Raw genomic sequence first — 14984 nt, forward strand, 5'->3', positions numbered from 1 at the left:
TTATTAAATTGTTTAACTAGGGTTCATACATAATTTCCATGACAGAGTTCAAGATAAATCCCTTAATCTTACTACTGAAACTGGCCATTTCAAATGATTATTACACAGCAAGCAAAAGCTGTCATTCACTCCTTTAAGTGAACTGAATGAGTGGACTGATGTAGTGAATAGGGTATTTCGGATACATCCTTGATTAACAGAAATTAGAAACACTGGAGACTGGGAACGCAAAGCATTCTTCAAGTTAAAAGTCAGGTACCTTCCGCGTTCAGGACAAACTTCTATACACAAATAAATATGTCTGTTGGACAGTGTATTACATGTATTAAAACATTTTTAACATACTGAAGAAAAAGTTGATGTATCTTGGTAATGTTTGGCATTTTGTAATTAAGCCAGTATCCACCTTATTCTTCAACACAGAAATATTTCTATGTGCGAGACTTCCGGTTCCTTAACTGAGCGAAAACATGGAGAAGAATAACAACTTGCAGTAAGCCGTAAAACTGTTTGCACCACAAACCAGTGTGTTCATAATTAAGATAACACATTGAAATACCATAGTAAGATGCTACATCTGCAATATCAAGCAGCAAAACTAGCTGCATTGTAAAGCTAAAAATAGCTGGACGCAGATGAGACTGGAAGTATAAAATGTACAAATTGTTGAACATCGCAGAGCAAAGAAGAAACAGACAATGCACCGACAGACAAGACACAGAGCAGGTTAATTTAGGCATGAAACAAAGTCTAATTACCTTAAATTTGGTAATTTTTAAAGAAATGTAAACAATACCATTTTGTGACTTTTTTAATGCGTCGTGACAGTTCGCTGTAGCGCCTCAGTTCAAGCGGAAATAAACATGAATGACATAGAAGTTGTTTTATTTGAACTGCGAAAAGACGTGAATACACGCCATTTTTTCTGCCGATATTAATCCACTCTGGTGTCTGATTTGTTCTGCAGATTTGGCATTATGATTTATCAGATCGCCGGTCAATCAAGCTCCCTGCTAAGGATCTAACAAATCTGAGCATTTCTTAATGCAAAAAGAAGCAGCATCATACTCTAGGGTGATACAGTGCAAGAGCCAACACAGTGTAATGTCATAACATTTAATTAAAATCAGCAAGCCATAGAGAATTTATTTTAATAGTGCTTACTTTTTTAAATATGTGACCCTCGACCACAAAACCAGTCATAAGGGTCCATTCTTTAGATTGAGGTTTATACATCATCTGAGGGTGGGGGAAAAAAAATCTAAATATTGAGAAAATCGCCTTTAAAGTTGTCCAAAGAAAGTTTTTAGCTATGGATATTACTAATCAAAAATTACAATTTGATATATTTACGATAGGAAATGTACAAAATGTCTTAATGAAACATGATGTTTACCTAATATCCTGATGATATTTGCCATAAGAGATATCTATAATTTTGATGCGTACAATGTATTGTTGGCTATTGCTACATATATACCCGTGCCACTTAAGTAGTTCACTTTCAGAACAAAAATTTTCAGATAATGTACTCACCCCCTTGTCATTCAAGATGTTCATGTCTTTCTTTCTTCAGTTGAAGGGAAATTATGTTTTTTGAGTAAAACATTTCAGGATTTCTCTCCATATAATACACTTCTATGGTGCCCCCGAGTTTGAACTTCCAAAATGCAGCTTCGAAGTGCTCTAAATGATCACAGCTGAGGAAGAATATAGAAAAAAGATGGGTTATTTTCTAAAAAAAAAAAAAAAAAAAGTTTTAAACTCAAATGCTCATCTTTTCTAGCTCAAGTTGAGGGTTTGAGATTAAAAAGTATATAAGTTGTAAATGTTTTTAGAAAATAACCGATCGTTTCACTAGATAAGACCCTTCTTCCTGGGCTGGGATCGTTTAGAGCCCTTTGAAGTTGCATTTAAACTGCATTTTGGAAATTCAAACTTGGGGGCACCATAAAAGTCCATTATACGGAGAGAAATCTTAAAATGTTTTCCTCAAAAAAAAAAAAAAAAATATTTCTTTTCGACTGAAGAAAGAAAGACATGAACATCTTGGATGACAAGGGGGTGAGTATAACATCTGTAAATTTTTTCTGAAAGTGACCTACTCCTTTAAGATGGGTTTTGTGGTCCAGAGTCACATATAACGAATACATTTTTCCAAAATGAACTTTTGTCATGGAAGAACAGCGTGACAATCCTAATTTGTAATATACTGTAAATTTAATAAGATACTGATATACAACATTCTTGCATTAATAAGCCACAATGAATAAATGTAATACAAGCAATACACCATTATTCATTATTATGCAGAGCTAAGCCACGAATATAATATTCAAAAACAATATAACAATCTGAATGCATCTGAGCAGGAACTGAGGAAAAGCTCTAAGCATGTTAAAAAACTTTGTCCTCCACTTGTCCAACGTCATCCAGATAATCGTCAGCGAAGTTGAGCATCTGCTGTAGAGCGGTGAGAAGCAGGATGTCACAGTTGAGCTCCAGCTCCAGCTCCTGACTGTAGTTCTTCACCGGTAACACACAAGACACCGGCACACCCAACCAAGAGCTCACCTCCTGAACCTGCAGACAAAACAACATCTCACTCACTCTGAGTCCTGTAGAAACAGACCATGTGATCATGTGACCGCATCTCACCTTTGACTTGATGTAGGAGCTGACATAAAGGTTTTGAAGGTCCTTCTCCACTAGAGGACATGCTTCATCTATTTTGGTCATCAAGACGATCTGAGCGATGCCTGAAATTACACATTTTAAGGTACTGTGGAAGAAAAATTAATTTTACTTATCATATATGCTTATGAAACATTGTGTAAGTTTCTGCTTCATCTAAAGAAGAGGTCATGAGGTAAAGGTATCAGGGCCACAGAACATAAAGATTTGAGTCTTGGTAATATGATATAGTAGAATGTATTTCCCTGTTTCCTTACTATGTGTGGAAAGTTACAGGCTGTTAGGAGATGTAACCTTGAAGACTAGGGAAGAGATATAAAAGTGGAGGAAACCCTCCCTTCTTTGTCACACTCTGCAGCAACCTGTGTTTCTGTATGACTGTCTGACCTTCTTTGCAAAGAATAAACCCTTACAAAACACAATTGATTGAGTTTGTCTCTTATGCGGTGAGAGTCAATTCATTTTTGCCACGACAGTACTGTACATTGTGTGCATCTCTGTCAGGTAGATCAATGTACAACCTACTTTGTATGTGTTCACTTACCCAGTGTGTTCACTTTTCTGCGTATGGAAGCAAGTTTTTCCTCTAGTTTGTCAGACATGAGGGAGATTTTGGTGGCATCTATCACATAAACCACACAGTGGATCTTCTCTTGTAGAGATGCAGATCTGGTGTTTTGCTCATCAGGTTGAAACGGCGCAGTGGGGTTGAACTGAATCGAGAGGATTTAGCATGAAACAAACATCATTCCTTCCTCATCCTTCATTAATTTTGTAGATGAGTGCACTTACTTTATAGCGGTCTGGTACGTGACCTTGAAGAATGCTGCTGATGTCCTCAATATCCAGTCCTGCTCCTGATTGCTCCTCGAGTCCCATGGTGTCACACAACACAAATGGCAATGGCTTTCCCTCACGACCGTCTTTCACTGGATATGTGCGATACTATAAACCAAGAAGAGAATCACATCAAGACCAATAGTCATCAAGATGTTCTTCAAACTAACTAATGGTTGAATCTGTACCTGTGTGGTGAGACTAGTGCCTGCAGATCCTGACATGGCTTTGCTGGTCATGCGGCCCATGAAGATGGAGTTAATGGAGTTGAAGAAGCTGGATTTTCCAGCACCTACCAGACCAATCATCAGGATTCGAACACGGCTGACAGATGTCACCAGGGGTTTATGATTCCTGATTATTGCCATGAGCTGTGCTCTTCGACTACAAAAGAGTAGTTCAAACTTAATCGAAATTGAACTGTATCGTATTACTGAATGAATTTAGCTAAAGGGAAAACATACTCAGCTGTCCACAGGACATTCCTCCATGGCTTTTCCTCTGCAATGACCTGAGGGTCTAACAGAGTACATCCTATTTGAGTTTAAGTTACAACTGACATTTAATTATTAATAATTAAAAGAGACTACAGTTTTTATAACAGTGGTTCTCAACTGGTTTCGCCATGGGACCCACATTTTTACATAGTCATCAAGCCCCGATTATAGTTTTAGGAACAATATAATATAATTTTAGGAATTATAATTAATTTGTATTTATTTGTTAACATAAACAAATAGTGACAGATAAATCATAAGAAAATCACCAAGACTTACAAATAAACAATATTTTTTCGCTGTCATTTAACATATTCGGGGTCGTACAGTACTTGTGCTTCGACATATTTGTTGCTATAATTAAATGAAATTTCACATGTCAAACGGTACGGTTGTCGTGCGCGCATTTCAAAATAAAAGTTCGGTATAGGCAAAATAAGTTAAAAACTAAACTTTTGTTGTTTTTTTGACCACACACTCCGCGACACACTGAAAATGTTCCCGCGACCCAAACCAGTTGAGAAACACTGGTTTATAATATTATTTAACTGTAGTAATTATGTTTTTCGGGTAATTGACTTACTCTGTTCCACTTTGTACACCTCACATTCACTAAGCTGAGTGTCATTCCCATATAGTGTGGTAGGATTAAAATTGAATGCATTACCCCTTGTGCTACCAAATAAATGTGTTCCTTGATTGTACATAGGTCCTTGGAAGCTGAATGCATTACCCCTTGCGCTACCAAATACATTCGTTCCTTGATTGTACACTGCTGCTTGGTTGTTGTAGCAAAAGTACAACTGTTGGCCGAAGTTGGGCCCTCCAGCATCATCAGAGCGTGCGTAATGCCCACTGTTAACGTCAATGGAGAGAGGAGCTCCACCATGAAAATGGAACAGGAAAGCCTGGTTATCTACAATTTGCTGCCCGCTTTGAGCATAATCTATACTAGTGTATCCACCAAAGATGTAGCCTGAATAGTTATATGCTACAAGCAAAGTGGGACCCTGACGGTCACATCGCTGATGGAAGGCAGAAGCTTGATATCCATGGACTGAAGCCTTGTAGAGAAGAGTCAGCTCCACATTCCCCAGTAAACCACAGAGCTGCTTCCTTTGATCTTCTGTTAATTTAGAAGTGAGAGGAGCGTTGTGAGCGCCGAGCCCCCCGAAAGCAAAATGCATCTAAACAGGAAAAAAAGGATATATGATCTGAATTCTGTGTAACAGACACACATAGACCAGTGGCGTGGAAAAGGGAGGGGGGAGGGGGGTATGGGGGCTTTAAGCCCCTGATATTTTGCCAAAAGCCCCAGATCTTTTTGATGATGGACCATTCACTTCGCAAATAAAATGTTTTAAAAATTTGTATTTATTCTTCAAGTAATAGAAATCCAACTGTTCATGATGAAAAGCAGTCTTTAGTAGGTAGTTTATCACTTACCTTACGTTGTCATTCCACTACACAGCTTTGAAGCCCTCGTTTGATGTTTTTCGATATTTAAATAAATAAATATTTTTTTATTGTGCTAAAACTAATTTTATTAAAAATTGAATTTTTATTTAATTTAATTGAAATAATTGAGTGGAAGTAGTGCTGAAGTCCAACAAAAGATATGATTGTGTTAAAGTCGAACTATTGCAAGTATACTTCAGGTCCACTTTAAATATCTTCGTTTAAAGACATACAACATTTATTGTACAGACAGACATCATACAGTCTTTGTTAGTAATATTAAAACACATATGAGGCATAATATTAAGAATTGTGCAATAACAAAATACTCCAAATGAAGATAAATTATAATTTTATATTGGCAAGTGATATGTCAATAAATGTATTAATGGATTTCATTTAGTATGAAATTAATGTATTTTAAATAAATTATGTTGTTGTTGTTTTTTTTGGGTCTAAGCCCCTTATCTCTCCCAACTCTAGCAACGCCTCTGTCATAGACGCTTGTTTTCTAAAAGCACTAGACGAACTAACCGAAGCTGATAAGCCGGAATCGAAACTGAAACTAAATCTAAAACTGTTAGAATAAAACTCAGTCTTATTTATTGTAGCCTATATAAATAGTGCATATTTGTGCACAATATTTTGTTACTTTTATAAATCTAATAACGGCAACGTAGGCCTATCTTACCGTTGACTTTCGCATTCTCCTTTTCTTCTTTCTGAAGAAATAATCTTACACCCACAGACGAAAGCGTAAACGTCAAACTCTTCGCTCAACCCCTCCAATCAAACGACACAGCCTCGAAAACGAAACTTATTACAACTATACAAACAAACAAATAATGTTTTTATTAGCGAAATAAGTCATTACTAAATGTTTGCAGTAATATATTTAAATATATCATTAGCCTATTCTAATAGTATTATAAGCTCATCTGTATCCTGTAACAAAAATTAAACTCTAAAAAAGTTTCAAACATAGGCTACTGGAATCTTTATTTATTCACAGAAATATAGGCAAAGGTCTACCAAAAATAATTTGTATGACAAAAAATAATGATGTATAGGCTTTACTCGTATAGTTAAACAAATGGTGTGAATCTAGTTACAAGATGATCATGCAAGGAGTGTTCCAGTAGTAAAATATCAGTTTCCAAATATTCCTTTGCCATTTATTGTAATAAATCCAGTGAGATTTTTGTATGAACTGTCTCATGTGCCCTATTGTGTGTGGACTTTAACTTTGCTTCCTGTCCGGTATGTCTTTGTAGTCATATTGTAGTTCTTTTGGCTTTTCCCAGGTGTGTCTTGCTAGCACGTTACCCTGTGTGTATTTTAATTTTTTGTTGGGTTTGGGGTAGGACAGATCGTCAGAACATCTGCCTGTTGCAGCAGACTCCGCTATTTTGTTGATGTTGTTCCGTCTCTTTAGTTTCGTTTTCTACTGTGAAGCAACGGCGGAGTGCAAAACCAAGGCAATGCGCGTGTGCGACCTGCGCATACAAAGTACACCTGTATGTAATTAAACTTTGATCAAGGTGAGTATGCAGGTCTCTTCCGCATTCATATTTTCCCTACTAAACATATTACTTTTTAAATGTTTGATTTTTTTTTTTTTTTCATTTGTAAATAAATGAATGTGTTTTCATTGGAGTTTCGCGTTGTCTGTCGTAAGTTTATCATCTGTTAACACACGACTATCAATTGTGTATTTGAGTGAACGCTGCGTCTCTTCTTTCTGTTTCCGGATCCGTTCAGCTGAATTATTGTGTTTGTTTGTCATTTCCATTCAGAGTCAGTGCTGGAGATCAGATTCTGTTTCATTATGGATGACACACAGACATCCAGAGATGAAGATGTTTCTCCAGGATGCAGGTAGGGCCTACTGAATAAACCACTGAATAAACACTGTATGAAATCAACTTAAATTATAGTTGATGATAGTATATTTGTAATTGAAAAAAGAGCATTGGGTTCAGTGTACTTGTTTAACAAAAACAAACAAACAGTCATAAAAACGTTATGTATCGTAGCTCAGCTATTTTAAACTCTTTGATCACATTCTAGGGTTACTATTATACATAAAAGCCTTTTACAACATTGATAGGAATACTGCGAATCAGGGCCGTGCAGAGACCTTTAAAGGGGCAGGTGCTCAAAGTATAAAAAGGGCATCTGAAACAAGGCATTAAAGAGCCCCTTGGGTCCATCACCTCATTGTAGGCATCCAGTTACTTGTGTAACAAGTAACAATGTCATTAATAAGACAAATTATGCATTATTTAAAGTTTAAATTGAGTTTCAGGACTCAAACAACAGAATCAGTAATATTTTTTTTCATTTTGTATTGTATTGTAAGATTGTAGACAACAGGCTTTACTGCAGAGTATAGAAATAAAACAAACATATTAAGGAAGGAATATAATTTCACTGTTTAAAATATTTTAAATATCAATTTAAGGCAAATTGTAACCCTTTTTAAAGGGATAGTTCACCCAAAAATGAAAATTTGATGTTTATCTGCTTACCCCCAATGCATCCAAGATGTAGGTTACTTTGTTTCCTCATAAAAACATAAACGAAGATTTTTAACGAAAACTGGTGCAGTCTGCCAGCCTTATCATGGTAGTGGATGGGCACCAGACCTTTAAAAGTAAACAAAAACATGCACAAACAAATCCAAATTACACCCTATGGCTCGTGATGATACATTGATGTCCTAAGACACGAAACGGTCGGTTTTTGTGAGAAACTGAACAGTATTTATATCATTTTTTACCTTAGATACACAGCCACGTCCATCTGTCATGTGCATCAGTCACGTCCATGGTCACGTCACATGAGCACGCGCTCTGGCGTAGAATACGCAAACGTCGTAAGGGGAAATCAGTGAAAAGTCCCGGATGAGTTTGCGCAAACTAACGTAATCTTTTAGCTTTAAATCGGTTTAAACAATCAGGATACGCGCAAGTAATTACCATTTTGAATAGCCGCTATACACACAATCTCTGTGCACTGTGTAAACAATGAGTGTCGTATTCATGCGACAGATCGCTTCCGGCGTTTGCGTATTCTACTCCAGAAGCGCGTGCTCATGTGACGTGACTGATGCCAAACTCGTGCACATTACAGATGGACGTGGCTGTGTATCAAAGGTAAAAAATGATATAAATACTGTTCAGTTTCTCACAAAAACCGATCGTTTCGTGTCTTAGGACATCAATGTATCATCACGAGCCGCGGGGTGTAATTTGGATTTGTCTGTGCATGTTTTTGTTTACTTTTAAAGGTCTGGTGCCCATCCAGGTCAATGATAAGGCTGGCAGACTGCACCGGTTTTCGTTAAAAATCTTCGTTTGTGTTTTTATGAGGAAACAAAGTAACCTACATCTTGGATGCATTGGGGGTAAGCAGATAAACATCAAATTTTCATTTTTGGGTGAACTATCCCTTTAAGAGCCGCAGAAGTAAAATGAACAGTATGAGTAGGATTTGACAATGTACGGTAGAATATTAAGGCATAAAATGACATGATTTATAATTTCAGATACAGCTTCACACAAAACAAAACAAAATATCTTATACAATGGAATTTCAGCCTTTATTCCATTAAAAGGGATAAATCGAGTTTATCATTTATTATATTTATTTAAAACTTAAATATTACTGTCTTATTTGTTTAGATTCTTAGAAGGCACATTAACTTCTTTCACATTTACAACTCTGTGTTTGCTGCATAACAACGTAGGTGGATAATTGCAATAATTTGACCTTAAAGAGCTGAAAAAATGTGGAAAAGGAAAAAGTCATTCTCTGTCACAAGGGGGTGCTTTAAGTTTGACTTTGAAGTTTAATCCAGCCCTATCACGATATCGTCCCAAATGTACGACCTCCTAAATTATAATTAAGTATCTTCTTATACTACTTAACATATTTCAAACTTTTTATGGCCTTAAATTTGATACAACTAAATTTTGGAGTTCTTAGGACCTGCAGGTGCCCTCTGACAGAAGGGCACTTTGGGCATCTGATCAAAAGGGGTGGGTGCCCGAGCACCCTCCGCCCCCCCCTCTGCACGTGCCTGCTGCGAATATGCCATAAAAAAAAATAAAAAATACAACCATCAACGTATTTCAAATTTGTAAATGTATTACAAATACATTTTGTTAAAACAGATTTCATTTGTTTGGTAACTTTTTTTTTTAAATTAGAAAAAAAAAAATAATAATAATAAAATGACATAAGATATAAATAATAATAAAGTTGCCAAAAATGGCATTACAAAGGTAAAAAAAAAAAAAAAAATTCTTGTAAATTACTTTAAGGAGGCCAAAATCAAGTCTAATTTTAGGTTCTCCTAAATCAAAAGAGATTTGCTTTTTCATGAGATTTGCTTGTATTTTATTTCATGACTTTGGGAAACAGCAGTGTCATAGATGTATGTAGATATAGATTGGGTCTGATCAGAAGGTACAAGTTATTTCCACAAGTGGTTGAATCAGTATTCAACTCTGACATACTTTTAAAAAGTTAGATCAGTTTGTATTTTTACTTTGTTAAAAATACAACTCTTCATGTGCTCCCTTGACTTTATACTTGGAGATCATATTACTGTATTGTTTTCCCTTCCATTTTTCTTTAGTTGGTCTTAAAAATGTTTTGAAGCCTTAAATCTACCTTCATAAAACCTACAGGAACCCTTAATAAAGTACTCATAACTCACACCTTCAGCACTCATACATTCCTGACACTTCACACTGCACTCCTTGAGCAACACCATAGTGTTTCAGATGCTCTTAAATACGAAATAACTGATTAATCTCATGACACCAGAGTTTGGATTCCCAAAACTCATGACTTTGTTAATATGGCTCTTACCGTGTGAGATGAGTCATTCTTTTCATGCTTCTGCTGGCTCAGAGGCACGTGGCATTTTCCTGCCTTTTTAATAGTGTGTGTGTGTGTGTATTTATATTTTACACATGCTCTAGATTGCAAATATATTGCACACACACAATTTATTGCCACAAGTAATTGCTCACCCATCCAAATATTCGGAATCAGGTGTTCCATTCACTTCCATGCCCACAGACTTGTATAACACACATATACATAGATGTACAGCTGGGAAAGTAAGTATTTGACACATCAGCATTTTCATCAGTAAGGGGGTTTCTAAGTGGGCTATTGACACAAAATTTCCACCAGATTTGGAAGATGCATGCATGTGTGCAAAACCGGTGCATCTATTAAAAAGTGCTTTTAATGATGAATATGAATACAGCAATTAAAATGTTTTACTTTAATCTCTCTTTATTGTAGTTCAGTTTAGTCTAGCTGTGTGACAATGAGACACAAGCCTTAATCTATAGTGCAACATTTATACAGATTGATTATTGTTTGACATTTTTAAATTACATTATCAGTAATGTACAACATTAAAGTACTTTTTTTCTGAAATATTGTTAATATTTATCTCTCAAAATTTGAAGGAATATTGGATTTTTTTTAAACAAAATAATCATGGCATTAACAAAAAACATTATTTGGTGGGAACCACAATGATCAAAATTACAGAACAGTAACCACTGTAGCATGAAGGATTACACCTAAAATTTTGGAGGGCTACAGTTGTCAGAAATTGGTAGGAAGTGTAGAAGCTCTTGCTTCAATTTACTCCAGCACATCTGTGGTCGCAGAACATCACTGGTTTCTCACATTGCGCTGGTGTGATCTTAGATATCTCCACTCTTCTTCCAGTCTGTTCCATAATTCAGTGACTGTAGTGGGTTTCTTAGCCATGACTTTGACGCTTAGGATTTTCAGGCAGGGTTAGATAAGGACTTTGGCACCGCCATTTCATTATTTCAATGAAGGCAGAACTCCCTGCTACAGAAAACATCCCCCAAACCAAGACACGTCCTCTTCCACCTTTCATGTCTTAGTTACACATTTAGGTTTCTGTTTTCCACAGTTTGCTGCTGAACATAATGTTTCCCATCTGATCCACATAAGTTAAACTTGCTGTTATCACTAAAGTGGACTTTGGACCAGTTCTCCTCTCTCCTTTCTGTTGATAAGAGGCTTCCAGTCTGACTTTCCTTAAAGGTCCACTGAAGTGCCTTGAAACACGCAGCGTTATTCTATGTGGTGACGTTCTTTTAACTGAAACAAAAACATATCACCCAGCCCCGCCCACTTATTTTGAACAGCCAATAGCGTTCCATTTATATCTGCTCGGGCAAGCCGCATTTGTAAGCTTATGACAGCCACAGACTAATAAATTACCCCACAGATTCAATATGAAACTCTTGCTAAAACGAAATAGTGGTAATAATCATGCTGAGGCTGTGTAGTTTAATACGTGCCGAGTCCGACCGCATATGAGCGCATATGATCTGCTCCGCATCTCTGTGTAGGGGGCGGGACATTACGGACTTTAGAGAGCATTTGATTGGACAGAACGTTTGATGAGAAACTGAAGTGCGCGGTGATATCATCCAAATCCTTGATTCATATTGGCGGAAGAGACGAGACTGTAAGTTTTGAATGCCCATATCTTGTAAAAGCGAATTTTGTCATTGCTTTGAAGCACACTAGCTTATAGATAATCTTAAGGCTAATATATCCATACTAAAACCCCAAAAACTTTAATTTTGATTTCAGGGGGACTTTAAACATGCTAAAACGGATCCTTATCCGGTTTAGCACTGAACTGGTGAACAATATTAACTGCAGTGTTGAACCAATTCCCCATTGAGAGTCTCTGCATTATCCTATCCTCTCATGCACTTGTCTCACGTGGAAAACCAGCCTGTTTTGGGGACTTGAATGAATTATGTCCCTGTAAAGATGAAACATTCAATAAATTACAAATTTGGAGCAAAATTTTGGAGCTTCTCTTGCAATTACCATTTCTTTATTGTTGTCTCCATGAAGAGAAATTTGCTTCTTGGAGGTATCTGTTAGTGTTCTGAAATTTTGATCCGTTATTTTTCAAATATCTCATTTAGGTTTTCCTTCCCTCTTTATTTTTTTCCTTGTCTAAAAAAAATGTACAATCCATGTCAGAGCAACAGTAGTATTATAATAGTGGATTTGGATAAATGTGACAAATGCTGCAAGCAGAGTGATACAACTGGTGAAAAGGTTCCCATGGTGGTTATTGGGTTAACATGTCATGGGGAAAAACCTCACTGCCAATCAGATTCAAGGACCAGAACGAACTCTTGTATAATCCAAAATGTTATTGTGTCCTATAATAACTTCAGTGTTTCATGATTTAGAGAACAAATACAGTTCATTTTGATCTAGAAATTAACCTCTAAACTCATGTTTATCAATATGGTATTTTATTTTACAGATATGAAGTCCTCAAGACATTTAGATCAAATCTGATGAAGTTTGGCCATCTGTATGAGGACCAAACAGCGATGCAGGGAAAGCCAACACTCCTGAATGAGATCTACACAGAGCTCTACATCACAGAGAGTGAGAGTGGAGAGATCAGTAATGAGCATGAGGTGAGACAGATTGAGACACAATCCAGGAGAACAGCAACAGAGGACACAGCCATCAAATGCAGTGACATCTTTAGACCTTTACCTGGACAAGACAAAGCCATCAGAACTGTGCTGACAAAGGGAGTCGCTGGCATTGGAAAAACAGTCTCTGTGCAGAAGTTCATCCTGGACTGGGCTGAAGGGAAAGAGAATCAGGACGTCCAGCTCATATTTCCACTTCCTTTCAGAGAAATCAATCTGGTGAAGGACAAAACACTCAGTCTTTCAGATCTTCTTCATGACTTTTTCCCTGAAACTAAAGAAATGGAAATATCCAATGACAAATATAGAGTGCTGTTCATCTTTGATGGTCTGGACGAGTGTCGCCTTCCTTTAAATTTTAAAACGAATGAGACTTTGCGGGATGCAAACAAAAAGAAATCAATCGCTGTACTGCTGATGAACCTCATTGTGGGGAATCTGCTTCCCTCTGCTCTCATCTGGATCACCTCCAGACCAGCAGCAGCTGATCTCATCCCCTCTGAGTGTGTCCATCGAGTGACAGAGGTACGAGGATTCAATGAGCCACAGAAGGAGGAATACTTCAGGAAGAGAATCAGTGATCAGAGTCTGGCCGACAGGATCATCTCACACCTGAAGTCATCGAGGAGCCTCTACATCATGTGCCACATCCCAGTGTTCTGCTGGATCTCAGCCGCTGTTCTAGAGAAGATGTTGAGTCGAGCAGAGAGTGGAGTGATTCCCAAGACTCTCACTCAAATGTACACACACTTCCTGATCCTTCAGACCAACATCAAACATGAGAAGGACTATGAGAAGAAGGTGACAGATGAAGACATGATCCTCAAACTGGGGAAAGTGCCGTTTCAGCAGCTTGTGAAAGGCAACCTGATCTTCTATGAGGAAGACCTGAGAGAGTGTGGCATTGATGTGACAGAAGCATCAGTGTACTCAGGATTGTGCACTCAGTTTGGCTTGTATCAGAAGAAAGTCTTCTGCTTTGTTTATCTGAGCATTCAGGAACATCTAGCAGCTCTATATGCGCATCTTTCCTGTATAAACCACAACGGAAATGTGTTTGAGCCAATCACCAAACAGGGTTTGCATTCAAATGTAAAGGACTCATTTAGACTCCATTCATCAGAACAGGTTTCATTATCTGAGCTGCATCAGAGAGCTGTGGATGAGGTTCTACAGAGTAAAAATGGCCATCTGGACCTTTTCCTGCGTTTTCTTCTGGGTTTGTCAGTGGAGTCTCATCAGATTATTCTACAAGGACTAATGAAACAGACAAGAAGCAGATCTGACAGCAATGAGAAAACCGTTGAGTACATCAAGAATAAGATCAGGTTTATTGACTCTCCAGAGAAATCCATCAATCTGTTCCACTGTCTGAATGAACTGGGTGATCATTCACTAGTGGAGGAAATACAACAGTATCTGAAATCTGGAACAATAAAGAGAGCCAAACTGTCTTCATCTCAGCGGTCTGCTTTGGTATTTGTGGTGTTAACATAAAAAAAAAGCTGGATGAGATTGATATTAGTAATTTTGTTGGCGTAAGCAGTGAAACCAAAAAACTGGAAGTTTTTCAGAAGCTGCTGCCTGTGATTAAAGAATCCAGATCAGTTCTGTAAGTATCACTGAGAACAATCACTTCACTGTTAAAACATTAAGTTGAGTGCTGCAGATGTTGTCCAGAATTTAGTGGGACACATCTACATCAAATCCGTCCCACTGTAAGATTCTGAGTCAGAAAAAGTGGAATTTGAATAAATTATTTGGTGTTTCAATAATTAAAAATGTTTTGTTACACTTTATTTTAAGGTCCAATTCTTGCGATTAGCTTTTAACTGCAACTACGGCTGCTTACTACTTAAAGCCTGAGGTAATGTGAGACACCTGTGCCGGACTGATTGGCAGCTCAGCTGAGCGAGCATGACATCACATGACAAACTCACAGATCACGAGA

General features: G+C 37.3%; 2 protein-coding genes across 2 annotated transcripts; one reads left to right on the plus strand and one right to left on the minus strand.

Annotated features, from left to right (window-relative positions):
* Positions 1–2265: 2265 nt before the first annotated feature.
* On the minus strand, positions 2266–4878 carry LOC141288745 (interferon-induced protein 44-like). The gene is made up of 7 exons (XM_073820915.1): positions 4612–4878; positions 3996–4050; positions 3720–3915; positions 3487–3639; positions 3239–3407; positions 2659–2759; positions 2266–2583 (listed from the first exon to the last, which is right to left on the minus strand). Exons 1-7 carry the CDS (start codon positions 4733–4735, stop codon positions 2398–2400), a joined length of 984 nt encoding a protein of 327 aa, XP_073677016.1. The 5' UTR covers positions 4736–4878; the 3' UTR covers positions 2266–2397.
* Positions 4879–7286: 2408 nt separating this feature from the next.
* Positions 7287–14530, plus strand: LOC141287956 (NLR family CARD domain-containing protein 3-like). The gene is made up of 2 exons (XM_073820073.1): positions 7287–7364; positions 12853–14530. The coding sequence occupies exons 1-2, from the start codon at positions 7315–7317 to the stop codon at positions 14528–14530; spliced, it is 1728 nt and encodes a 575-aa protein (XP_073676174.1). The 5' UTR covers positions 7287–7314.
* The last annotated feature ends 454 nt before the right edge of the window (positions 14531–14984 follow it).

The sequence above is a fragment of the Garra rufa genome, chromosome 16 (assembly GCF_049309525.1).
Source record: "Garra rufa chromosome 16, GarRuf1.0, whole genome shotgun sequence".
Taxonomy (NCBI): domain Eukaryota; kingdom Metazoa; phylum Chordata; class Actinopteri; order Cypriniformes; family Cyprinidae; genus Garra; species Garra rufa.